Source organism: Physella acuta, unplaced genomic scaffold, assembly GCF_028476545.2.
Source record: "Physella acuta isolate Inbredline_101_S28 unplaced genomic scaffold, ASM2847654v3 ptg000030l, whole genome shotgun sequence".
Lineage (NCBI taxonomy): Eukaryota > Metazoa > Mollusca > Gastropoda > Physidae > Physella > Physella acuta.
This window is the reverse complement of record NW_026731550.1, coordinates 426,958-453,322: the sequence shown is the minus strand read 5'-3', so window position 1 is coordinate 453,322 and position 26,365 is coordinate 426,958. Positions and strand designations below refer to the sequence as shown.

The following is a 26,365-nucleotide window of genomic DNA, read 5'->3' as shown; positions in this document are numbered from 1 at the left end:
TAGGGCCTTCTTTATTTCATCTGGTATTTCATCTGGTGCTAGGGCCTTGTCGTGACTGGCAGTTTGTGTATCCTGACCCGAGAGCCAGAGGCGTAGCGACCCTTCCCGGCGCCCGGGGACAAACTTTTTGATTTGCACCCTCCTCAAGATTCCGATTTGCACCCCCCTCAAACTTTCGATTTGCACCCCCCTCAACCTTTCAATTTATTTTTCCAACACATTTTGGCGCCCCCTAAGAGTCAATGGCCTCAATGGCGCATAACCTGTTGACACGTAATCCTTAATTGTGATGGAAGCATGGTCGAGTCGGCAAAGCTCATGATTGATATATTCGAAAAAAAAGTCTCGAGTTCAAACCCTCATGCAGTTAAGGCTCGATCCCTCCCAATACTAAAAATTAAGAACGAAGAAGAAGGACCAGGGGAAAAATGGATCTCCTGATGGAAAATTTATGAAGCCGGGTGGTGAAAGCCAATATGTATTGGAAACTACATAACTTATTTTGACAGAGCTCAAAAATAGGTTCGAAAAAAAAATGTTTTAAACAATCGAAACTGAGGTGTGAGGTTATTTTTAGATATGGGGGAGGAGGGTGGAATTTTTTTTTAACATTAATCGAGCAATTACACGACATCAATGTGGATATTTGATTTTTTTAAATAAACGTTTTACACTCAATGGTACTCACAAGAAAACATACAATTTTAATTGGGTCATTTAATAATTATTACAAAAAATTTAATTCAATTACATTTAAATAATACATAAAAATCAACAAAAACCAGTACTTTGTGATCATTCAAATTTTTAGACCTTGGCCCTCGTGTGTTCTATATAAGAGAAACGTAAGAAAATTAAGCCTATATGCGAGCAATGAATTATTCCGTTTGTCAACATCAAACGCCAGACACAATAGCGCTAAAATACTGAGATTTTCTGCGGCGATTAGATCACTTGAGCCTCATCGAGTATCCTCCTCTCCTCTTCCTCCTCTTCAAGTTTCTGTGTCTCCTCCCTCAGCCTCTCTTGTCGCTCCGTCAGCTTACAGTACACCAGGTAGGTGGACACGATGAAGGTCAACAAAATGGTCAGGAATGACGTAATCTGAAAGGTCAAGGTTGAACATTTTTATTGAAATAAAAAGTGGGGTGTCTTCAATATAGTGATACATTATGTAATATGAAAGGTCAAAGTTGAAAATTTTATGTGAAATCATAACTGGAGGGTCAACACAATGGTCAGTAATGACGTCATCTGAAAGGTCAAAGTTCAACATTAAAATTGAAATCAAAAGTGGAATGTCCTCAATAAAGTGAGACATTTTACAATCTAAAAGGTCAAAGTTGAACGGGAACAGATTAAAGATAGGTTGAACGAAATGTTCAAGAATCGTCTAATCTAAAAGGTCATAGTGAAACAGTATAATTTACTTAGAAAATTAAAGCAAAATTGACAAGAATGATGTAATGACGTTTGAATTTTTGCTTATAAGGGTGTTGAGAGGGCCAAGATTGATGTAATTAATCTGAAAATTCAAAGATGAACAGAACAAGAGACATGATAAGTTCAATGAAATACTTAAGAATCGATCGTGTAATCCAAAGTAAAATTGGAACAGAGTAAGATTATAAGTACATTCACCAAAATGGAAAAAATGATGTCATACAAATTGTACAAATCGTAGGCACAAACCATGTACACATCAGCTTACCTTTATGTCCACATCATATACACTCCATGTACACATCAGCTTACAATTGAGTACACATGCACATATCATGTACACATGAGCTTACCTTTATGTACAACTCATGTGTTTCCCAGACATCAACGAACCATACACGGAACCAAGCTAAGCAGCACGGCATGAAGGCTTCACTCTGTCTAGATTCCCTGCATCTGTGGATAAATGACATTTAGTTGACATTTGACATTTGTACAACATGACATTTAACCAGACACGGAACCAAGCTAGGCAGCAAGGCATGAAGGCTTCACTCTGTCTAGATTCCCTGCATCTGCGGGACAAATGACATTTAGTTGACATTTGACATCTGTACAAGATGACATTTAACCAGGCACGGCATAAAGGCTTCACTCTGTCTAGATTCTCTACATCTGTGGGACAAATGACATTTAGTTGACATTTGACATCTGGACAACATGACATTTAACCAGACACGGAACCAAGCTAGGCAGCACGGCATGAATGCCTTATTTTGTCTAGACTCTCTACATCTGTGGACAGATGACATTTACTTGACATTTGACATTTGTACAACATGACATTTAACCAGACACGGAACCAAGCTAGGCAGCACGGCATGAAGGCTTCACTCTGTCTAGACTCTCTACATCTGTGGGACAAATGACATTTAGTTGACATTTGATTGACATCTGTACAATATGACATTTAACCAGACAAGGCATGAAGTCTTCACTGTCTAGACTCTCTACATCTGTGGGACAAATGACATTTAGTTGACATTTGATTGACACAAGTGCAACATGACGGCATGAATGCTTTCTCCTGTTTCGGCGTGACCTTTTTAATTAAAAAATCGCAGGTGAAGTGGAGTTAACTGTAATTGTAAAGACGTGGTTGCGTGATAGAATCCAGAAATACTAACTATAGAGTCTCGAGTTCGGATCCAAATTCAAGTCTGCAGTATATTCCCTGGTCCAATGTTCTCTGATGGGTTGCTGACGTAGTTCAGGAGAGTAGAAGTTGCTGGATTTTTAACATATAACCGACCACATTGTAGATTCATATACCTAGGTCGTATCATAAGCAATACGAATTTGAACGTAGCTCTAGACATATAGGGCTGATCTTAATTGTAGTTAAAGACGCATTTTTCTAAACAGTTTTGAAATCTTATTTCGAGAATTACAGAAAATAACTATTTTCAAAATTGGTCTTCTTGTATTACCAGTTTAGACTAGATCTAACCCGGGCTCGATACAGAGTTTCTTCCAGGCTCCCCACCCTCGAAGAAAGTCTACCACCCCCTCCCAACAAAATGAAATTTAAATAGAAACCATAAACTATTTAGTCCGTCCCCCCCACCCCCTAAATATCAAGTGCCCACCCCCCGGAGAAAATAGTCTGAAAGAAACACTGGCTACAAAAGGTCTGCTTACCTGGCATACAGTTCCAGCAGTAGAGAAACCCGGTTCTTGTAAATGGTGTTGGTGATCCTCAGCAACATCCAACACCCTATGTTGACAGGGACACCCTCCTCCACCATGTAGGCTAAGTTAAATAAGGCCTGGGGGTTTGGATTGTGGGGAAGGTGGCGGTTAGAATGATTTTTCTATTAAAAAAAATGAGTGCCATGCAAAAATTTAAGAAATTACCTGTCGATTAAAGTATGAAAATATATGCCAACTCGTACATGGTATATATCGTTTATGATAAATAATAGTTTTATTATATCTTTTTAAACTCTAAAAATAAACTAATAAACTCATTAAAACATTTTATGTCAATTATTCACATACTTTGAACTAATTATGGATGATTATGTCAGCTATTCAAATATATTTGAATTTCATTTTCGTGCATCCAATTATTTATTTCCACTGCAGTAGGGGAAGCAATCATGTAGAAAAACCTATGTTATTAGTATGCTCTATATCTATTTTGTTTTACAACAGCACAAGTTAAAACACGTTTATTTAAACAAAATGTTACCTGCGGGTTTCCTTTCATGGCCGCCCTACAGTAATTCATCGCCGCTTCATCCAGGTCTCTTGATTTTTGCTTGCAGCCGTACCACAAGTAGTCTCCCATCTTCAAGTAAGCTGACCGCCAAGAAAAATAAGATTATTTTCTTTGTTAACAATCGAAGTGCCGGTTTAAATACAACTGATAAACCCGGAGAGTGTATCGCTTAAAATGTGCATTCTGTATCAGGGAATTGTTTTGCTTGAGGATCAAATGTTTTCAGTAAGATCTCCCCTCCTCCCCCTTCCATAACACCCCCGAACCCATTCCTCTAATGCACTAAAGTATCATTAGTTAAATTTTTTTATATTAGATGTATGGCTCCATCACAAATTACACCGTGCGCCTGTATTTACAAGAATTTTATTATCATCAAAATTTATCTAAAACCTAAACCCCACATTCCCAAACTAATGATATTACTTACAAATTACCAAACTAATGATATTACTTACACATTACCAAACTAATGATATTACTTCCACATTGCCAAACTACTGAGTTCAGTTACAGCAGAGGCGTAGCAAGGGGGGGGGGGGGGGAGGGGAGCGGGGGTACATATGTCCCCGCGCGCGGACCTTAGGGGGGGGGGCAAAATGGGTTGTAAAAATATCATTTTGGCTGCATTTTTGCATTGTAAATATAATAAAATATATATGGGGGGGGGAGGGTGCAAATTAAAAGTTAAAGTTTGAGGGGGATGCAAATCGACAGAAGTTTGAGAGGTGTGGGGGGGGGGGGGGGTTTGTGTGTGCATATTGAAAATTGAAAGGTTGCTCCCGAGGGGGGCGCCAAATTGAAAGTTTGTCCCCGGGCGCCGGGAAGGGTCGCGACGCCTCTGAGTTACAGTTAGCATCAAAACACTAATGACATCTTTACAGTAAGCATCAGCAAACTACTAACATCACTTACACATCATCAAACTACTGACATCACACATCACCAAAATACTGACATCACACATCACCAAACTACTGAGATCACACATCACCAAACAACTGACATCCCATACATCACCAAACTAATGGCATCACACATCACCAAAGCTTACATCACTTACACATTACTAAACTACTGACATCACACATCACCAAACTACTAACATCACACACCACCAAAGAACTAACATCACTTACAGTAAGCATCAACAAACTGAAACTCCCTCTGTACAGTCATGTTGTAATGCCTAAACTCACATTCCTTTGATATAAATGCCGTTACGCCACCCTATAAACAAACCAATAGTTACGTTATTAATGCCCTAATGCATTAAATCATTAAAAAAAAAGAATATTTTTTAATAATAATTAGTTCATTGGCAAAACAGCTAAAGTGAATTTATTTCATTTTGCGGGTTATTGATTTTTAAATTATCATAATTGGTTATGTTATTTTTCGATTTAGAATTTTTACTTTCTCGTATATACGAAGTATAGAGAAAGTCTTGTAATCGTGCAAAAAAAAAAATCGAGATTTTTGCAAATCTGGACGTTTTGCATCTCACTGATACGGAAAAACATAATTTTGCAATCTTGTCCGTATGTCTGTGTGTCTGTGTGTGTGTGTGTGTGTGTGTGTGTGTGTGTGTCCGTGTGTAAACACGATAACTTGAGTACCGTTACAGCTAGGTTGATGAAATTTCATATATAAGTATTTTATCAAAATCGTAGATCCGTATCAACTTTTGAGCGATTTCCGACAACCGGAAGTGGTACTTTTTCTACTTTGAATTTTTCAAAAGCCTATAACTTGAGTACTATTTCAGATAGATAAATGAAATTTCATACGTAAGTAAAAGATCTAATTCTCTACCTTCTATTAAATTTTGAGTCATTTCCGTTGACTGGAAGTAGTACTTTACGCTACTTCCGATTTCTCAAAAAACTAATGTAAATTTTAAAAGTAATAATAATATTGCGCACTATTATGCGCTTTTTTATTTCGCGTTCACTTGGTGTGCAATTAATTTGTCTACGAGATTTTATTCTATTTTTAAAACTTTAAGTATTTAAAATGGATTAAAAATCATGTCTATAGCCCGAGTTCCCATCCCCTGTTATTTTATATAAGAATATTCGAGAAAGTTTAGGGGAGATCACTCCCGGTTTATTTACTATTAAATCATTAGCTTAGCATTAGATCGAAATCTAAATATTTTTGAAAGAAAAAACAGAAGAGTACAACACTTTAGATTTACAGTATTGAAATCTCTAGGTGGGTTTTTAAGGTTTTTTTTTATTTAGCTTGCTCATTATTTATGTATGTGGGTGTGTGTATGTCTGTGTGTATGTTTGTGTGAGTGTGGCTCCACAAATCATGAAATCTAAATTTAACTATTTAACTTTCCATTGTCCAATTGAGCTGAAATTTATCTTTTTCCTATAAAATTCTATTTTTTGGTGAGATTTCTTTCTGTTTAAAAAAAAAAAAACTCGATTTAGCAGGTTTAGCAAGTCAAATCTATTTACCTTGTTTTGTTCACACAAATATGCCAAGTTAAAACTGGCAACCTCTAGACCAGTATCGGCCAGCTGCATGTACAAATACAAGGCCAAATCACTAAGAAAAAAGACATTTTAATACCGTTGTTAGGGAATAGTTTGACAGCACGCTATTAAATTTTAGAATTACGACAATGACATAAAAATTGAATAGGTATTATTTTAGGTAATTTTAACAAAAAATAAATGTTTAAAAATACAGATAAGTAGCCACATACATTTCTGCGAATTAGAGTTTTGAAATAAGTATTAAATGTTATCATCCATGAAGTTATAAACATAATATAGTTTACATACACAAATAAACCTACTAGTTCTTGTGAACCTGCACAACAAAACAACTAGTTTTTGCAACCTACATATTAAAACCTACAAGTTTTGTAACCTACACATCAAAACCTACTAGTTCTTGTGAACATACACAACAAAACCTACAAGTTTTGTAACCTACACATCAAAACCTACTAGTTTTTGTAATCTACATATCAAACCTACCAGTTCTTGTGAACCTGCACAACAAAACCTACCAGTTCTTGTGAACCTACACAACAAATTTTGTAACTTACATAAAAAAACCTACTAGTCCTTTTGAAACTACATAAAAAACCTACTAGTTTTTGTAACCAACACAACAAAACCTACTAGTTTTCATCTCTGTAAGCGTTGATGGCATTGCGGAGTGGTTTGGCCAGATTGCCATTTTTCTCAGCGATAAACCTGGCCCATCTGTGGATAAAAATGGCGTCTGTTGTAAAACTTGGATGGCTTTTGTTGTCATGGAAAATTTGTAAGATTTGTTGTCGTGAAAAAAGGGAAAAAAATGCTTCTTTATTGATATAAAACAATAAACTTGTAGGTAAAATTAATGAAAGTTTGAAAATTTTATATTAGTCAGAAAAAAGGGGTTTTGATTTCTAAAAAAAATTAATTCTGATGTTCAATATTTCGCTTTAAAATATCTTTGATGTCATTATTATTTACACAAACATGAGAAAATAGTAAATTTTTATACAAGGAAACATTTATTCTAAAGTACAAATAGGAGCTTTATATCATTCCATAGCAAATGACTTACTTTCGAATATTAAATCACAAACCAGCAATATAAAAAACTCCCCATAAATAAGCAGTATAAAAACTTACTCCCAAAAAAGCAGCAATATAAAAACGTCTCACGGTACCAGCAGTGTAAAATACTACCCAAAAAAACAGCAGTATAAAAACTTACTCCCCAACAAACCAACAGTATAAAATCTAACACCCTAACAAACCAGCACTATAAATACTTACTCGCCGGCTGACCGACTGTTCCTTGGATACTTTGGCGTCCCTCGCGACAAAAGAAAGGCGTAGTTGTCTCCCGCATCGATTTGATTCAGTCTAGCTGACCATAAGTACTGCTCCATAGCCTGGTCCTAGATTATAAAAAGTCATACATTTTAGCTGACCACAGGTACTGCTCCATAGCCTGGTCCTACATGATAAAAAGTCCTACATTTTAGCTGACCACAAGTACTGCTCCATAGCCTGGTCCTACATGATAAAAAGTCCTACATTTTAGCTGACCACAAGTACTGCTCCATAGCCTGGTCCTACATGATAAAAAGTCCTACATTTTAGCTGACCACAAGTACTGCTTCATAGCCTGGTCCTAGATTATAAAAAGTCATACATTTTAAAAAGTCATACATTTTAGCTGACCACAAGTACTGCTACATAGCCTGGTCCTAGATTATAAAAAGTCATACATTTTAAAAAGTCATACATTTAATCTGACCACAAGTACTGCTACATAGCCTGGTCCTATATTATAAAAAGTCATACATTTTAGCTGACCACAAGTACTGCTCCATAGCCTGGTCCTAGATTTTAAAAAGTCATACATTTTAGCTGACCACAAGTACTGCTACATAGCCTGGTCCTATATTACAAAAAGTCATACATTTTAGCTGACCACAAGTACTGCTCCATAGCCTGGTCCTAGATTTTAAAAAGTCATACATTTTAAAAAGTCATACATTTTAGCTGACCACAAGTACTGCTACATAGCCTGGTCCTATATTATAAAAAGTCATACATTTTAAAAAGTCATACATTTTAGCTGACCACAAGTACTGCTCCATAGCCTGGTCCTACGTTATATAAAGTCATACATTTTAAAGTCAAACATTTTAGCTGACCACAAGTACTGCTCCATAGCCTGGTCCTACATGATAAAAAGTCATACATTTTAAAAAGTCATACATTTTATCTGACGACAATTACTGCTCCATAGCCTGGTCTTACGTTATAAAAAGTCATACATTTTAAAAAGTCATACATTTTAGCTGACCACAAGTACTGCTCCATAGCCTGGTCCTACGTTATATAAAGTCATACATTTTAAAGTCAAACATTTTAGCTGACCACAAGTACTGCTCCATAGCCTGGTCCTACATGATAAAAAGTCATACATTTTAAAAAGTCATACATTTTATCTGACGACAATTACTGCTCCATAGCCTGGTCTTACGTTATAAAAAGTCATACATTTTAAAAAGTCATACATTTTAGCTGACCACAAGTACTGATCCATAGCCTGGTCCTACATGATGAAAAGTCAAACATTTTAAAAAGTCATAGATTTACAAAAGTCATACATTTTAGCTGACCACAAGTACTGCTCCATAGCCTGGTCCTACATGATAAAAAGTCATACATTTTAAAAAGTCATAGGCCTACATTTACAAAAGTCATACATTTTAGCTGACCACAAGTACTGCTACATAGCCTGGTCCTACATGATAAAAAGTCATACATTATAAAAAGTCATATATTTTAGCTGACCACAAGTACTGCTCCATAGCCTGGTCCTACATTATAAAAAAGTCATACATTTACAAAGTCTTACATTTTAGCTGACCACAAGTAATGCTCCATAGCCTTGTCCTACATTATAAAAAAGTCATACATTTTAAAAAGTCATACATTTTAAAAAGTCATACATTTCAGCTGACCACAAGTACTGCTCCATAGCCTGGCCCTACATTATAAAAAACTCATACATTGAGAAAAGTCATACATTTTAACTGACCATGAGTATGACACAGCGTTTGGTTCTTAAATTTTAAAAAGCCCTGCATTTTAGCTGACCGCAAGTACTTTTGGTCCTAAATTTTTAAAGTCATACATTTTAGCTGACCACAAGTATTGACACAGAAAAGTAAAGATTCTACTCAGACTTAACGCAAATGAAGTAAAGTTCACATGTTTCTTGATTTCTGCCTATGAATGGATGGTGTGGTCAGCACTATGACCAGCCGCCTTTACTTTCCCCAACGCATGTCAGGTACCCATCAGAGCTGGGCGGACTCAGAGACGTCTTACAATCCGAAAAGAGATCTGAACTTCGGGTTAGCAACAAAAGCTCTACCATCGACACATACATTGGTCCTCAATTTTTTTAAAGTTCTACCTTTTAGCTGACAACATCTAAAAATCATACATATTTGCTAATAACATCTATAAGTCATACAATATAGCTAACAACATCTAAAATGTCATACAATTTAGCTAGCACAACCTAGTAATAGACCATACAGAAGAAAAACGAAGATTCCAGTAATGTAAACTTTCTCTGAACTGACCAGATTGACAGGTGAGCCTGGCACCAGACCAAAGTGGTACATGTAGCCCAGGTAGTAGCCACTGTCCCTGTGGCCTAGAGTTTTGGCAATCTGGAACAGCCTGAAGGCCTCCGTGTAGTTCTTGTCTTCCTCCATAGCGAGCCAGCCGAGGGCAGAGACGGCATCGGGATTTTTCTGTGAAGATATTACACACATACATTATTGTTTTACATTTTTCTTAGAAATGTGTAAGATCTATGTATAAAATAAAAGTTTATAACATTCTTTTAAAAAATATATATAAAAACAATTTCATTCCATAAATGGTTAACAGTGTTTTATAGAATTATATAAGAACTATTTTATATAAGTATATTACATATGTTTTTCTATTGAAAATATAATACATCTTGTATAATATTGTAATATTTAAATATTTCTATGTTGAACTATGACGCAGATTTATCCACAGGAATATATATTATGTATATTTATTATGTTTTAATTTTCGTTTAAATTTTCTAAACTCAAGGTATTTTAATACTTATATTAAAGTCAGAGCCATTATAGACACATATTACTTATAGCTTAAGGAAATATATTATTTAAGATATATTTAAAAAAAAATTTCCATGGGTTTTCGTATAATAAAAATTAAAAATAATAATAATAAAAAAAAATCATTGTGAACTCTGTTGGTGAAGTCTTCATTAAAAAATATTTTAACCATTTCAGCTGCCTTCTGCATCATTATCCTGCCTTCAGTTTTGTTGGCTTGAGTTCCTAGTCCCTGAAACATGGAAGAAGAAAACAATTCTACAGATTTACTTCCCTTATTTGTTCTATAATTACATACAAAGGGAGACCAATGGGCTTAAAGGAAATAAAAACTGGATTTTAATAGTAGTTACCTCCTATGTAGTTTTCGAAACATTACTATACAGAACTGGCTATTTTTAATAGTGTAATACATTGTCCTTTATAATTTTCAATGTAATATAACGCACAACTAATGTAGTGAAAGTACTACAACTACTAGAGTACCAGCGCCATATTGTAATACGTCTGCCTCTGTACAGTGTACTAGCTTTTAGGATGGATGATACTAGGGTAAGGTATGGATGATTGTCAAACTGTACCAAACTGTAACAAACTGTACAAAACTGTACCCAAACTGTACCCAAACTGTACCTAACTGTACCTAACTGTACCCAAACTGTACCCAAACTGTACCCAAACTGTACCCAACTGTACCAAACTGTACCAAACTGTACCAAACTGTTCCCAAACTGTACCCAAACTGTACCCAAACTGTACCCAAACTGTACCAAACTGTACCAAACTTTACCAAACTGTACCCAAACTGTACCTAAACTGTACCCAAACTGTACCCAAACTGTACCTAACTGTACCTAACTGTACACAAACTGTACCCAAACTGTACCCAAACTGTACCAAACTGTACCTAACTTTACTAAACTGTACCCAAACTGTACCCAAACTGTACCCAAACTGTACCCAAACTGTACCCACACTGTACCCAAACTGTACCCAAACTGTACCCACACTGTACCCAAACTGTACCCAAACTGTACCCAAACTGTATCCAAACTGTACCAAACTGTACCCAAACTGTACCAAACTGTACCCAAACTGTACCCAAACTGTACCAAACTGTACCTAACTTTACTAAACTGTACCCAAACTGTACCCAAACTGTACCCAAACTGTACCCAAACTGTACCCACACTGTACCCAAACTGTACCCAAACTGTACCCACACTGTACCCAAACTGTACCCAAACTGTACCCAAACTGTATCCAAACTGTACCAAACTGTACCCAAACTGTACCAAACTGTACCCAAACTGTAACAAACTGTACCCAAACTGCACCCAAACTGTACCCAAACTGTACCCAAACTGTACCTACCCTGTACTGCATGAGGCCGTAGTTGAACATGGCGTCAACGTTCCCCGACTCCGCCCCTTCCCTGAAGATGTTGACAGCCGTCTGTAGGTTCCTCTTCAGTCCTCTGGCACCGTGGTACAGCAGGGCGCCAAGTTCTGACTGAAAGGTAAACAAAAATATACTCAGATGGTACAGCAAGGCGCCAAGTTCTGACTGAAAGGTAAACAAAAATATACTCAGATGGTACAGCAAGGCGCCAAATTCTGACTGAAAGGTAAACAACAATATACTCAGATGGTACAGCAGGGCGCCAAGTTCTGACTGAAAGGTAAACAACAATATACTCAGATGGTACAGCAGGGCGCCAAGTTCTGACTGAAAGGTAAACAAAAATATAATCAGATGGTACAGCAAGGCGCCAAGTTCTGACTGAAAGGTAAACAAAAATATAATCAGATGGTACAGCAAGGCGCCAAGTTCTGACTGAAAGGTAAACAAAAATATAATCAGATGGTACAGCAAGGCGCCAAGTTCTGACTGAAAGGTAAACAAAAATATAATCAGATGGTACAGCAGGGCGCCAAGTTCTGACTGAAAGGTAAACAAAAATATACTCAGATGGTACAGCAGGGCGCCAAGTTCTGACTGAAAGGTAAACAAAAATATACTCAGATGGTACAGCAAGGCGCCAAGTTCTGACTGAAAGGTAAACAAAAATATAATCAGATGGTACAGAAGGCGCCGAGTTCTGACTGAAAGGTAAACAAAAATATAATCAGATGGTACAGCAAGGCGCCAAGTTCTGACTGAAAGGTAAACAAAAATATAATCAGATGGTACAGCAAGGCGCCAAGTTCTGACTGAAAGGTAAACAAAAATATAATCAGATGGTACAGCAAGGCGCCAAGTTCTGACTGAAAGGTAAACAAAAATATAATCAGATGGTACAGCAAGGCGCCAAGTTCTGACTGAAATGTAAACAAAAATATCCTTATGCCAGCTGTTAGAGCAAGGGGCGCCAAATGCAGACTAAATTATAACATATAACAACAGGGTAGGGCAGTGGCTAAGGGCATTGTCATTTAAAACTTCTTCTTCTTCGTTCTTAATTTTAGTGGTGGAAGAGATCCCCTCCAACACAATAAAGTATACGTGTCAACTGGTTATGCGCCTGTGAGGCCATTGACTCCGATTTCAGCCTGCTTTTCTTTTTGGGTTTGCTTCCATAGCCTTTGTCCAACCAAGAACAAATTACAAGGTAGTAGTTGTTTGAATTTGGAGTTGTCTTTCCTAGAGAAGAGTGGCTGTCCCTTGCTAACGAGCCTCATCTGCCCGAGGCATTAAAAACAATATATTTGACATTTTTTTAAGTTAATTTTTTCTCCAGTATGTTCTGATATTATGAATGGTTGGTTAAATTCATTGATAAAACCAGGCTTATACACACTTTCTTTTAACACACTGGACGACTTGGCCATTGTTCTTATAAAGTCTTATGGAACAAATCATACACATTTTGTAATAGTGTGCGTTAGGTTATGGGGCGATAGTAGTAGTAATATTGGGGAGGGGTGGGGGGCTAAAAATGTCACATAAAACAAGTAGTGCTGAGAGTCTACGGAAATGATACAAAAAATTGTATAACCTCAAAGAATGGTTGAACATTATTTTAGTTTTGTATTTTATAATAGTCCGACCCCCAATATAAAAAAAAAAGTATTAAAACCCCCACCCCGGGTCACTGACCTGTGCTGTGGCCACGCCCTTCTCCGCCTGGTTCTTGAGCCACAAGAAGAAATCCCCCACCTCGCTGGTCATGCCGGCTATCTGGGCTTCATCGATCAGCCGGATGCTCTCTGTGGCGATCTGCGCCAATCAATTTAATTAACCAATTAACTTGTCAGTGCCGATAATAGACAGAAATCTCTTGTATGGCAGAACAGTGAGATTTGCACATATACGGCTAATAAAGCATCAATAAAACTCACTTTGTATTTAAAATTAGAAAAACATTTAATTTATACAATGGGGTCGTCCATAAATGACATCACATTTGTAGGGGGATTGGGGGGGGGGGGGTCCGTAATTTTGTGACGGTGTGTGATGAGGGTGGGCTCAGATGGTGCGACGTCACACTTTTGCATAATAAAAAAGCAATGTTAGAAAATGAATTTTAGACGTTATTTCGCGTTTTAGAAAACTGTTTTAATAGATTGTAATAGGAATTGATTAAAATACTCTATTTTGACATAGTTCAGACAAGATTTTTGAAGAATATCGATGTTTAAAAAAATTAATCTGCAATTATTTTTTTTTGGGGGGGGGGGGGGGTTGTAGGCTGAGGTGTGAAGTCATTTTAAGGGGGGTGGGTCTAGCTTTTTGTGACGATGTGTGACGGAGGGCAGGGGCAGGGTAAATGGATGACCCCTATGGTATTTAAAAATACGCGAAATATTAAAATGTTGATTAAGCCTTAGCTTGTAAAGTGTTAATCAATTTTTTAAAAAAGGATTTAAAAAAAATTAAAATATAAAAAAAAAAAAAAAAAAACATGCACCGGACTCTTTATAAATAAATTTATTGAGAAAACAATTTATAAAGAATACGGTGTATGTTTTTGTAGCTTTATATTGTAGCCGTACTTAAAAATAATGTAATAATTAAAATATTTTCACGTAAGGCTACAATGTTTTGCAAGTCTCTGTACTTAAAGTTTATGAAAACTATGATTGATCAAAATCAACGAAACAAACCCCAGAATCTTTATGTTCCTCTTTATCTGTTCTTGTCCTGTCTGCTACCTGCTTAAAATACACTACACAGAGAAAACACAAACATGAACAGAGGTGTATTTGATACAGTTCAAAGGTCGTTTTTTTTAAAAGAAATAATTTCAAAAATCATTTTACTGGAGGATAGGCGGGTGTATATATTTGGAGTGCGTTCCCTTTTTGGATTCATAGTTCACTCCGTCTCATCCCAACCCAACCTAAACCTAAAACTTAATTTAAACTCGAGCCTAAGTGTAAGCTGAGACCGAACTTATAATCTAATTTTAGCTGTAATTGTGTAACTGCCGTTTCGTGCCCCCCCCCACCCACCCTTTTTACAAAAATTATACTGGTTCAAAATTAGTAGAATGTCCCTGAATCCACCTAGCTCTGATGGGTACTTAACTTACGTTTTGGAAAGTAAAGGCGGCTGGGTATTGTGCTGACTAAACTATTCCTTCATATGCCGAGGTCTCTGAAACAGATGAACTCTACTTCATCTGACCTATGTGTCTTGGGCACGAACAGGAAAATAGACGAGAATGACCAATAACCAAATTCAGCCCAACAGGTTTAACATTAGGTTCAGCCTCAACTCAGATCAACTGGTTTAACACCTGGTTTAACCTCAATTCAGCCCAACATGCTTAACACTAGGTTCAACCAACTCAGACCAACAGGTTTAGCATCTAATCGAGCCTCAACTCAGACCAAAATGTTTACCACTAGGTTTAGCTTCAACTCAGACCAACAGGTTTAGCATCTGATCAAGTCTCAACTAATACCAACAGGTTAAACACAAGGTTTAGCCTCAACTCAGTCCAACAGGTTTAGCACAAGGTTTAACCAACTCAGCCCAACATGTTTACACCAGGTTTAGCCTCAACTCAGACCAACAGGTTTAAACAGAAGGTTTAGCCTCAACTCAGACCAAAATGTTTAACACTAGGTTTAACCAACTCAGACCAAAATGTTTAACACTGGGTTTAACCAACTCAGACCAAAATGTTTAACACTGGGTTTAACCAACTCAGCCCAACAGGTTTAGCACCAGGTTTAGCTTTAACTCAGCCCAACAGGTTTAGCACAAGGTTTAGCCACAACTCACTGTATGCCACGTCCAGGTCCACTGGTGCCCCGTCAATGCCCATCGTATGCCTGTGAGCCAGCGCCATGATGGAGAACACATGTCGGTTTAGCGTACCCAGCATGAAAAAGGCCAAACTCTGAAACAACAGGTCGATATTGGTTTGTGTATTCCCAATTAGCCTTATTAAGGTTTGTCTTTAATCAATTCACTTCTATTGGAAGGAAATACCTTATATATTTGACATAATATTGGAAAACAAATAGAAATTAAAATTTATGAAATTTTATTTTTAGTTTAAGAGTAATTACTGCGCAACGGAGTGGTCATAGCACATGTGAAGTAGAGTGCTGGTTATTTTACCCCTATTTATGTAGTGAATGTATTCTCATATCCGTGCTAAGGGGGCGGCGTGGTCGAGTCGGTAAAAGCTCATGGTTGCTAAACCGAAAAGTCTCGAGTTCGAACCCTCGGGCAGATGAGGCTCGTTAGCTGGGGACAGCCACTCTTCTCTAGGAGAGACAACTCCCTTCCAACACTAAAAATTAAGAACGAAGAAGAAGATCTTCGTGCTAATTAACGTTTGCCTGACTCGTCGTGTAATTAAATGAACAGCAGACATTTCTCTTGATTTCGACTAAATCCCACCTAAGTTTTTTTAATGGTTCTTAACTCTTTGTTTGTTGATCACTTAACGAAACCTAACTTTTGCAAATTTTAGTCTTAAATCCCAAGCTTAAGTACCTTATTGTTTCGACCGTATCTAAAACACAGTGTTTTAGTATGACAGTGTTGCTTTAAAAAAATATTTAATTCATTAACACATCAGTAATTTAGAAATTGAAGGTTTAAATAAAACTTTCGAAAACTTCCAGCTGACCATGCTTGTTGAGCTCAAATAAAAATGAAAAGAAATTGTCAATTCGTTGATCATCATTCAACATAGGCTGTCCGGCCCAGGAAAGAACTGTACAGAGACTCGTGTTAATAGGGCTGGTAAGTAGGTCACCAACCAGTTCTACGGCTCAATAAAACCTGCATGAGCTATAAGACTGCTTGGTGAACTACTTACCAGCCCTATTTCCAGTGTCGTCACCTGTCACTCACCTGTAGCTCATCCGCAGCCACGCCCACGCCATTGTTGAGCAGGACGGCCAGGGAGAACATGGCGTCATCGTTCCCCAGGCAGGCCGCCTGTCTCAACAGGTGAACGACTCGGCTGGCGTTTCTCAGGCCTTTCTCGCTCTAGGGGAAACAACTGGGTTTTAGATTTTGTTGCGTCCCTTTTAATACACTAATTGCACACATGTTGGCCTATATGTTTTACATTCAATTGGATATTGAAATTATATTTGACAGATGTGGTGCAGAGGTGTAGCGACCCTTCCCGGCGCCCGGGGACAGACTTTTCGATTTGAACCCCCCCCCCCCCTGAAACCCCCCCCCCCACCCCATCAAGATTTCGATTTGCACCCCCCGTCAAACTTTCTATTTGCACCCCCCTCAAACTTTCAATTTGCACCCCCCTCAACCTTTCAATTAATTTTTCCAACCCATTTTGGCGCCCCCTAAGGTCGGCGCCCGGGGACATATGTCCCCCCCTCGCCCCCCCCCCCCTCGCTACGCTACTGATGTGGTGTTGTTAGCACTTTCAGATAACACATGTGATGTAAATTAGGTTGTATCTACGTAACACAGCGCAGAAAACAGACAGTAAATTAAGAGAAATATGGGCGCTTCTATCATCACCATCTGGGCATATCAAAGCATGGGTTTAGTTGGTTATACAGCCAAACCCTAACTCTTTTCTTTATTCTTTTCATTTTTTCTTAAAGCCTTATTAAGACACTAGCTCTAATGTATCTGATTCTATACCCAATCTTAACCCCAAACAAAAAACACTGAAAGAAAATAATAACATTGCTTTGCTCTATAGGCAATCATACATGAACTAACGCATCTTAAATTATTTAACAAATAAGGCACTAGAAAGCAAATCTTATAGGTTATTGTTAAAATACTGTATCGTCTCCCTTTAATAAAGACTATATCTATAGGAAAAAAACAACAACAACTTACAACAATGCTAGTGGCCTCATCAATCAGACCAACAGAAATGTCGTGGAAGGCGTTCTTTGAGTCCTCTGTCTTGAAGTTCCTCGAGTAAGCTTCCAACCCGCCGTGCAGGAAGTTGGTTGACAGGCTGTGGGTTGACACAACCCGACGTAGCAGGCGGCTCACGTGACGGTGGTTGCGCAGGTTGAAGGGGTGGCGCGCTGGGCAGGTGGTGACGTCCTCGGGTTGGGTTCGGTATTTGGAGAAAAATGTCTGGGTTTCATACGGACAGGAATCTGGTATAGGAAAAAGTAAATATTTTATTTTAATTTTACTTTAAGGAAATGTGTGAGATTTATTAAAGAAAAATACGTTTGGAAAAAACGGTTGAATTATAACTATTCCTTTTAACGTGCTTTGGGGATAAGTATTAATCCGTTCTATTCTAAAAGCATGTGGTGATATTTAATTATTGCCAGGAGAAAAACTTAACTAATTCCAGATTTGTTATGAATCAGACAGACACACTCGGCCAACTGATTCAATTTACAAAACTACCTTAATTTTCATCCTGACCCTGTTGTCTAACTGACCCTTTTGAACAATGCACCCTACTTACATGTCCATCGTCTTATGTCGATTGACCCACTTTTACCACTGACACACACGTCGATTTACCAATACATCCCACTGTCCTTCTTGTCTGACCCACTGACCTACCTGTCTGACCCACTGACCAACCTACCCCACTGACCCACCTACCCCACTGACCCACCTACCCCACTGACCCACCTACCCCACTGACCCACCGACCCACCTGTCTGACCCACTGACCCACCCCACCGACCCACCTGTCCTCTGGCCTATCACATATCTGCTATATCTCTGATACACGTCAACAGCCGAGTCCATCCAGCCCAGAAAGTTCTGGCACTTCTCCTTCCTCCTGGACAGCTGCAGCTCAAACATGGGGTGGTAGGGGTCGGGCAGAGACAGCTGGGGAAAGACGTTTGATTCGTCTTCATTTAATAGCACCCGTTTCCTAAATTTTTAACTTGTTTTATTGCATTTCTTAATTCAGTTTCAGAGCAGTCAAAGGGAAATAACCAAATAAATACGCACAATTTTAAAAAAACTATAGTTTTTTCCCGTGTTTTTAATAAACATTTTAAAATTTAATATTGCGGTCAAAGGGAAATAACAATATAAATATTGAAATTTTAAAACTTTAGTAGAGTTACTTCCCATGAATTATTACTGTTAATTTTCGTTTTAATCATGCTTCACTTTCTAATAAAAAGAATAAAAGAATTTGAATTTACATTCTTTAGAACTTCTATTCAAATCCTTACCTGGTGGATGGCAAGCACTCGCTGTCTATGGTAGGTAACTCTACCATAATAACCAACAAAACTGCCCATTGTCCAGTCTATTCCACCAATGGACAATAATCCCTCTGTGTCATCAACATACATATCTTCATTGCTAGAATGTGTCAAGTGTTGACATTTTATTTTAGAGTTAGAAACAGGTTAAGGAAAAAAAATTAGTTAACAGATAAGTTAGCAGATAAGCAGGGAACGCATTTAGAAGACATTCAATAAAGTTTATAAAGAAAGTAGAAATATTAGCATTTTTTTATAACATAGTCAATTCTTTAAATTATTTTCCAGAAATAATTTTTAAAAATTCCTTTAATTTAATAAAAGCGTAAAATAATAAGTGTCACATAAGATACAAAAGTATCTTAAACAACTAGCAACACACAAACAGAAAACAAACAAAAACATTTAAAGGTTATTCAATACTTATTGTTAAATGCATCTTTATGGGCATACGGAAGTATCCATTCATATGTAGGTTTTAACGAGTGTTGATATAGATGTTTGAGTATGTTTTTACGTATGTTTTGAAATGTGCCTTTGAAAATGTATGTGTGCTGATATGTGTTTTTGAATGTTAGTTGTTATGTGAATGTGTTGATATGTATTTTCGATTCATTTTAGGTATTTGTCATTGAATGTGTGTTTACAAATTTCTTGGAATGTGTTTACATGTATGTGAATGTGACATAAACGACTTACTACGTATGTGAGGTCCAGAAACCATCTTTTAGACCGTGCCCATAGTTCACGTGCAGGATCCACTACAAAACATAACAAATATCACGTGTATATTGGCTATTTTTAGCCTCTACTCTCTAACTCACTTGTATATAAATAGTAGAACGAGTTACTGTCAGTCAACACAAAGCCTTATCGTCCTCTAGTACATAGTAATGTAATACATAGTAAACACAACGCCTTACCGTTCTGTAGTACATAGTAAACACAATTCGCGTCCAGATATTTCTAGGCACGATGTCCGTAGACTTCATAGCTATGTAGCCACTGCTACTTTTTACGTCAATCTGGATGTTTCCTGAGGATTGGTTAAGGAGGCAGGGGTTGGGGAGGGTTGGGGAGGGGTAATTTACATTAATTACAATAAAAAAGTAAAAAAAAATGTTTTAAAATGAATAGTTAAGCAGACACATTAATTAAAAAAACCACTATAATTATTATTTTATTAAAAAATAATTAATTAGAATTAAATTAAGACTGACTGTTAAGACTCTTTAATTTACCATCATGTTTACTGACAGTACTTTATTTAAACAACAACATACATTCTTTATCAAACTAGGGACAGGATACAATTGAACCACTGACATATGACAAGAAACGACCCAGCGACTGATATCTGACATGTCACTACCTAACACATGTGTCAAATCACTACCTATACACACACACACACAGACACACACACACACACACGCACATACACACACACACAGAGATACACACACACATGCACATACACACGCACACACACACAGACACACACACACACACGCACAAACACAAACACACACGCACACACACACACACACCGACTCACCATCTTTGTTAATTAGAATGGCAGGCGTCAACAAATTCCCTTGCCTGTCCATGTGAAGAAACAGACCACAGGCATTAGCAGGGCTGAGGTAATGCATGGGACAGTAGTCCAGTATGTAGACCCACATCTCAATGGTAAGCCTACAGTGGGATAAGTCAAGTTTTAATTAATACATGGGACAGTACTCCAGTATGTAGACCCACATTTCAATAGTAAGCCTACAGTGTGATAAGTCAAGTTTTAATTAATGCATGGGACAGTAGTCCATTATGTAGACCCACATCTCAATGGTCAGCCTACAATGTGATAAGTTTTAATTAATGCATGGGACAGTACTCCAGTATGTAGACCCACATCTCAATAGGCAGCCTACAGTGGGATAAGTCCAGATTCAATTAATGTGGTTTTCTTGTGGATGCAATATTTAATTTAAAAAAAAATAATCAGTATCTACATTAATACTACAATTCTTGTAGGTATTTTTTAAAACACTATTTTAAGTCATTAAGAAAGATGCGATTTACAGACTTTCCACCTAAATTGGACACCATCGGTTATTTTGGCCATATTATATGGGACAAATCTGGTCTGTGAAGTTTGTATAATAGGGCCAGTCACCTATGGTGGGTAAACAGCTTTTCTCTCTGGCTTCTCTTGGAGGGGTGGGAGGGGGGAAGACAAGGCTACTCCCCCCTAATTCCCGACACAGAACGAAATAGATATTAAAAAATATATGCTTCAACCATTGTCCGACCCTGGTTATTTGTTGTACCACCCCCCCTCCCCCAGTTTCAATTGCCCCCCCCCCCCCCTCTCCCAGAGAAAAAGTCTGAAAAAGACACCGCTAGGCAAAGAATCGTCCTTATTACAAGAATAACTTTAGTTCAAGAATCTATTAACTAAAAGTAATTTTCATCTGCAAATAGTATCGCATTGTTTAAAATTGTTGTGAATTATATAAATACGAGCCGACCCGCGGCATACCATACGCCGCTATTTATTTGTTTTATTTTCTACTATTCAGTAATTCATAATTTGTGAATTCGACAGTACCACTGCTGTCACTGAAAATATTTGCTTTAAAACACTAACCCCCACTTCCCCTAACCCCGACCCTACACCCCCCCCCCGTGAAAGCAGCCTCCTCTTAGTTACCTCCTGTAAGTTTAAAATAGTTTCAAACTAAATTATCTGCCCCTAATAGCCGTCACTAAACCCGGCTCTACGATTGTAAACACAGCGTGACCACAGCTCACCAGACCATGTGGGGGTGGGGTGGGGGTGGTAGTGATAGTGAAAGAGAGAAAGAGAGGGGACTGCAAGGATGCGCTTGCAGCTTGTTTTCTAGCGTCTCCCAGAAGAGAATTATATATATAGATGACAAAGAATATAAGACATAAGACTGATTGAAGAAGTGAAAAAAAAATTCCAGTTGAAAAAAAAAATTAAAAAAAAATTAAAAAACATCAACTGTCACGACTGACTTATTGATGTAAAATGATACAATCTAAACTGCTCTGACTGACCTATTGATGTAAATAAAATTTTAAACTGCTATGAATGACTTACTGAGGAGAGTACAGTTTTTGCCGCCTGTCTCTCTCTAGACCTGGGTCTTTAAACGGGTCAAAACTTCGGATAAAACTGTAGGCGTAGCCGTTAAATACAGCCGGGTAGTCAAGTAGGGTAACAAACTCTGGTGAATCAAAAAGTCAAATTTGTAATGAAAGCCAAGCAATATTCGAATCAACGATTTGTCAATATAATACTCAGTTTCACTTTTTATTTTTTTAAGGTGAATGGATTCTTGAGAAAATTAATTGTAAATTAAATCGAATTCCACTTCCGAAAAACAAAGTTAAATTTACAAAATCGTTCAATAAATTATGGTATTCTTGAAGCAAAATCGCTAAGAAAAAAAAATTTCGCGCTTAAAACCTGGTTTTCCGAAAAATGATAAAAAATTAGTTAAATAACTTAAATCTTCATAAAGAGCATCACAGGCGGTGACGGCATGCTATGATATTATTATTTTTGAAATACAAGATTACGCAAATTCCCTTTATATTTATCAATGCTGAAAATATCCAAAACAGAAATAATCTTTTATTTAAAACAGTGATTTGACTGTCTGGGCTGTTTTAGCAATTCATATGTCGACATTAAGAACTTTACTGTGTTTTTGTTTACCTTTTTCAGCCCTACAAGTCTGTGAATCAGAAAATGGATACAGTTTCTGGAGCAAAGGCCATATCCAGATGCTGCACTTGGGTCTTTTAAACGGACGGGAATATGGCGGGAGGATTTGAATTTTGTGGAAGTCTCGGCTTTTCACGCTGTGTGAAGAAAAAAGTTAGGAAAAAATGTGGAACAAAGTATAGAATACATTGTATTTGTGGACTTTATTATCTTAACATTAAGTATAGATTCTTCTTTAGAACTAGCGATCCATTGGGTGTAATGAAATCGAGTTTATGTTTTTTTTTACCTGGGCATATTAAGGGATAATGTAGTCAGTACTATGCCTAGCCACCGTTACTTTCCATAACGTAAGTTGGGTACCCATTAGAGCTTAGTAGACTCAGGGACGTTCTACTGACTTACACGGATTCGAACTCGAGACCGCGCCGTCCTCTTCCAAATATAGTGACACCTTTAAAAATTTGATTTTCTGCTATAAATGATTATTATACTTTGTGCCTCAAAATGGACCCCTCTCAAAGCTTGGTATACTGCTATAAATTAATACTCTTTAGCCTTAAGTTGAACCCTCTATTTTTTATATTCTGCTATTAATGATACATCTCTGCATTAAAATTAACCGTTTTGCAAGGGTAATATTCTTCTTTCAATGAATATTTCTCGGAACAAATAGCTTGACCCCTCTTACACTATCAGTAGTAGGGGTAGGGGTAGGGGTATGGGTATGGGTATGGGTATGGGTATGGGTATGGGTATGGGTAGGGGTAGAGGTAGTAGGTGTAGGTGTAGGTGTAGGTGTAGGTGTAGGTGTAGGTGCAGGTGTAGGTGTAGGTGTAGGTGTAGGTGTAGGTGTAGGTGTAGATGTAGGTCTAGGTGTAGGTGTAGATGTAGGTCTAGGTGTAGGTGTAGGTGCAGGGGTAGGGGTAGGGGTAGGGGTAGGGGTAGGGGTAGAGGTAGGGGTAGGGTTAAGGTAGAGGTAGGGGTGGGGTGGGGTAGGGTAGAGGTAGAGGTAGGGGTGGGGGTCACTTCTGATTGGTTAAAAAAAAACTTACTTGACGGCGTTCTCGCCCTCGCTGTGTCGTGTCCAGGTGGTGACGTCATACAGCCAGGCTCGGAGCTTCGACCACGTGACGATCCAAACTGGCTCCCGCTGGTTGAAAAAATCTGGCCGGTACAAGAGACATTCTGGCGGTCTCAGGTAAATCGACTTGGTCCTGGGTTTACCTGGTTGTGGAGGTACGAATAAGATTTTAAAATACTAGAAATCGTGGCTTCTTTATTAAATTAATCAATAGATCTATATGCTTTTGTATTGATGGTGTGGTTGAGTGGTACAGCGGACAGTGTGCCAACTCTAGTGTTCTAGTTCGTATCTTCCGACAACACGTGCATGGCGTATTTGAGTTCCCTTACATATTTCACATTGTAGCTATGTATTGGCTTATAAATCTCTCAGACGAACAGCCTTTTATCGGAACATTAAAAAGAAATATGGCTGGTTCGAGTTATGGAAATCTTGACCCTAAATAGTACTCAGACTAATTCCACTGAAGCCCCTGAGGAGCAAATGGCTGCAGCTCCACCTAAATAGGCCCAGACGTGAAACAATTTATAAAAAACTAACCTGGCTGGTTTGAGAAATCTACAACGCCCCCACACTCACACTTACAGTAAAGGCATTGACCTTTACACTTCCAGGTAACGCAAAACAGTTGTCCAAGTCCTAAACCAAAATCCTTATACCCACCCTACCCACCCCCCTCCCTTACCGTCCTGTACGTGTCCTTGTCCCACACCAAGATCCTCATCACGTTTTCACCCCCCCCCCCATCCACCAATTTATAATCGTGACTTTGACCTTTACACTTCCAGGTAAAATAAGACACTTGTGATAGTCCCACAACAGTATCGCCATATCAACCCCCCCTCCCCAACTTACCGTCAAGACCTTGACCTTTACACCTCCACGCCCGACTAAACACCGTCCTGTACTTGTCCGATTCCTGCAGCATGACCGTCAGGTCCACCACCACCACCCCGTCCTCCTCGCACTGGTACTCGACCTTGACCCGCCGGCCCGGTGCGAGCACATCCGGGGCCTCGCGCACGCGCACAAAGTTGGTGGTGACGTCACTGCCTGCAGCTTCACCGTCCACCTGCTTTGAGGATGCGTAAAAGACAAATTGATGTTGCTATAAATAACAGCAGTGGTCACCTACTATATCGCTATTCTTCGGCCTATCTGTGGACTAATCTATACGTGTGACCCTAGGTCCTGACCTGCCTTGGGCCTTAGTATAAAACCAACGATAAGGATATGATGTTGATCATCGTTACACATTCCCGCTCAAACCCAAGATACCTGGGGCAGATGAAGTAGAGTTCATCTGTTTCAATGACTCAGACATACTGGGGACCGTGTAGTCATCATACATTTTTAATAAAAATTCTATTTTGTTTTTGGGTGTAACAAATTAGAATTTCTGTAGAAAATAAATAATTTTACCAGTATATGCCCATACCCCACCCCCACAGCGCGTAATTTAGGCCGCCACCCCATCCCCAATTTGTTTTTCAAATACTCCCTCCCCCCCCCCCCCCCCCTTAGGAGAAATAAATCCTGAAACAGAATTCTAAAATTCAGACATTCTAAAACACAAAACTCTACAACACAGGCATTCTAAAACACAAACATTCTAAGAGATAGACATTTTAAAACACAGACATTCTTAAATACAGACATTTTAAAAGACAGACATTCTGAAATACAGACATTTTAAAAGACAGACATTCTGAAATACAGACATTTTGAAACATAGAAATTCCGAAATGCATTCATTCTAAAACACAGACATTCTAAAATTTAGACATTTTAAAACACAGACATTCTAAAATACAGACATTCTTAAATACAGACGGTCTAAAAACATTCTAAAATACAGACATTCTAAAACAAAGACATTCTGAAATACAGACATTTTAAAACACTGACATTCTAAAATACAGACATTTTAAAACACAGACATTTAAACACGGCCGGTAAAGACAGGTAAACTTTTACTCACCTGTTCGTCCGTAATTACCGGCATGTAAGTAATTACACCAATTATTAGAACACTCATTATCCGGTAATCCATTGTTTTGCTTTAATACTCAACTGATTTTTTTTTCACCGATTGAAAATAAAACTAATAACAAATCAATGTTTCCAATTGTTAAGTGTCACTCAATATAGTATTAAACTATGTATTTTATTTCACTATTTAAAGGAGATTTTTTTCTGTTTTATTTTTAACAAACACCGAAGTAGGCCAAAATTTGTTTAAAAAATAAGTTAACTATTGGTATCAGACGCAACACCACTATCACCAAGTATCCAAGTAAGGAGGAAAAAAGTCACACAAGAATTATTTCCCCTTAATGAAACAGATAACTGATATTCTCAGTTACAGCACCTCACACATCTTTATCTCACACCGGTCCCCCCACACACTACACACGTCTGTTGTGTGGCGGTATGTGTGTTGGACACGTTACGAATTCTAGTATAAAGTTTTCAA

General features: G+C 37.9%; 1 protein-coding gene across 2 annotated transcripts; it reads right to left on the bottom strand.

The window, feature by feature from the left end:
• Window positions 1-711: 711 nt before the first annotated feature.
• LOC131941644 (protein sel-1 homolog 3-like) lies at window positions 712-26,365 on the bottom strand. Of its 2 annotated transcripts, none has more exons than XM_059301026.1 (26): window positions 25,871-26,365; window positions 24,745-24,964; window positions 23,858-24,029; window positions 22,794-22,939; window positions 22,173-22,299; window positions 20,604-20,743; window positions 19,969-20,081; window positions 19,745-19,806; window positions 19,013-19,145; window positions 18,512-18,656; window positions 17,685-17,956; window positions 16,713-16,850; window positions 15,627-15,744; window positions 14,501-14,562; window positions 13,494-13,613; window positions 11,769-11,906; window positions 10,564-10,626; window positions 9,858-10,031; window positions 7,522-7,646; window positions 6,874-6,957; window positions 6,199-6,289; window positions 4,867-4,957; window positions 3,698-3,807; window positions 3,145-3,272; window positions 1,797-1,899; window positions 712-1,104 (listed from the first exon to the last, which is right to left on the bottom strand). In XM_059301026.1, exons 1-26 carry the CDS (start codon window positions 25,940-25,942, stop codon window positions 946-948), a joined length of 3,306 nt encoding a protein of 1,101 aa, XP_059157009.1. In that variant the 5' UTR covers window positions 25,943-26,365; the 3' UTR covers window positions 712-945. The 2 variants fall into 2 exon arrangements, with proteins under 2 accessions (XP_059157009.1, XP_059157018.1); XM_059301035.1 differs by having other exon boundaries at window positions 24,745-24,961.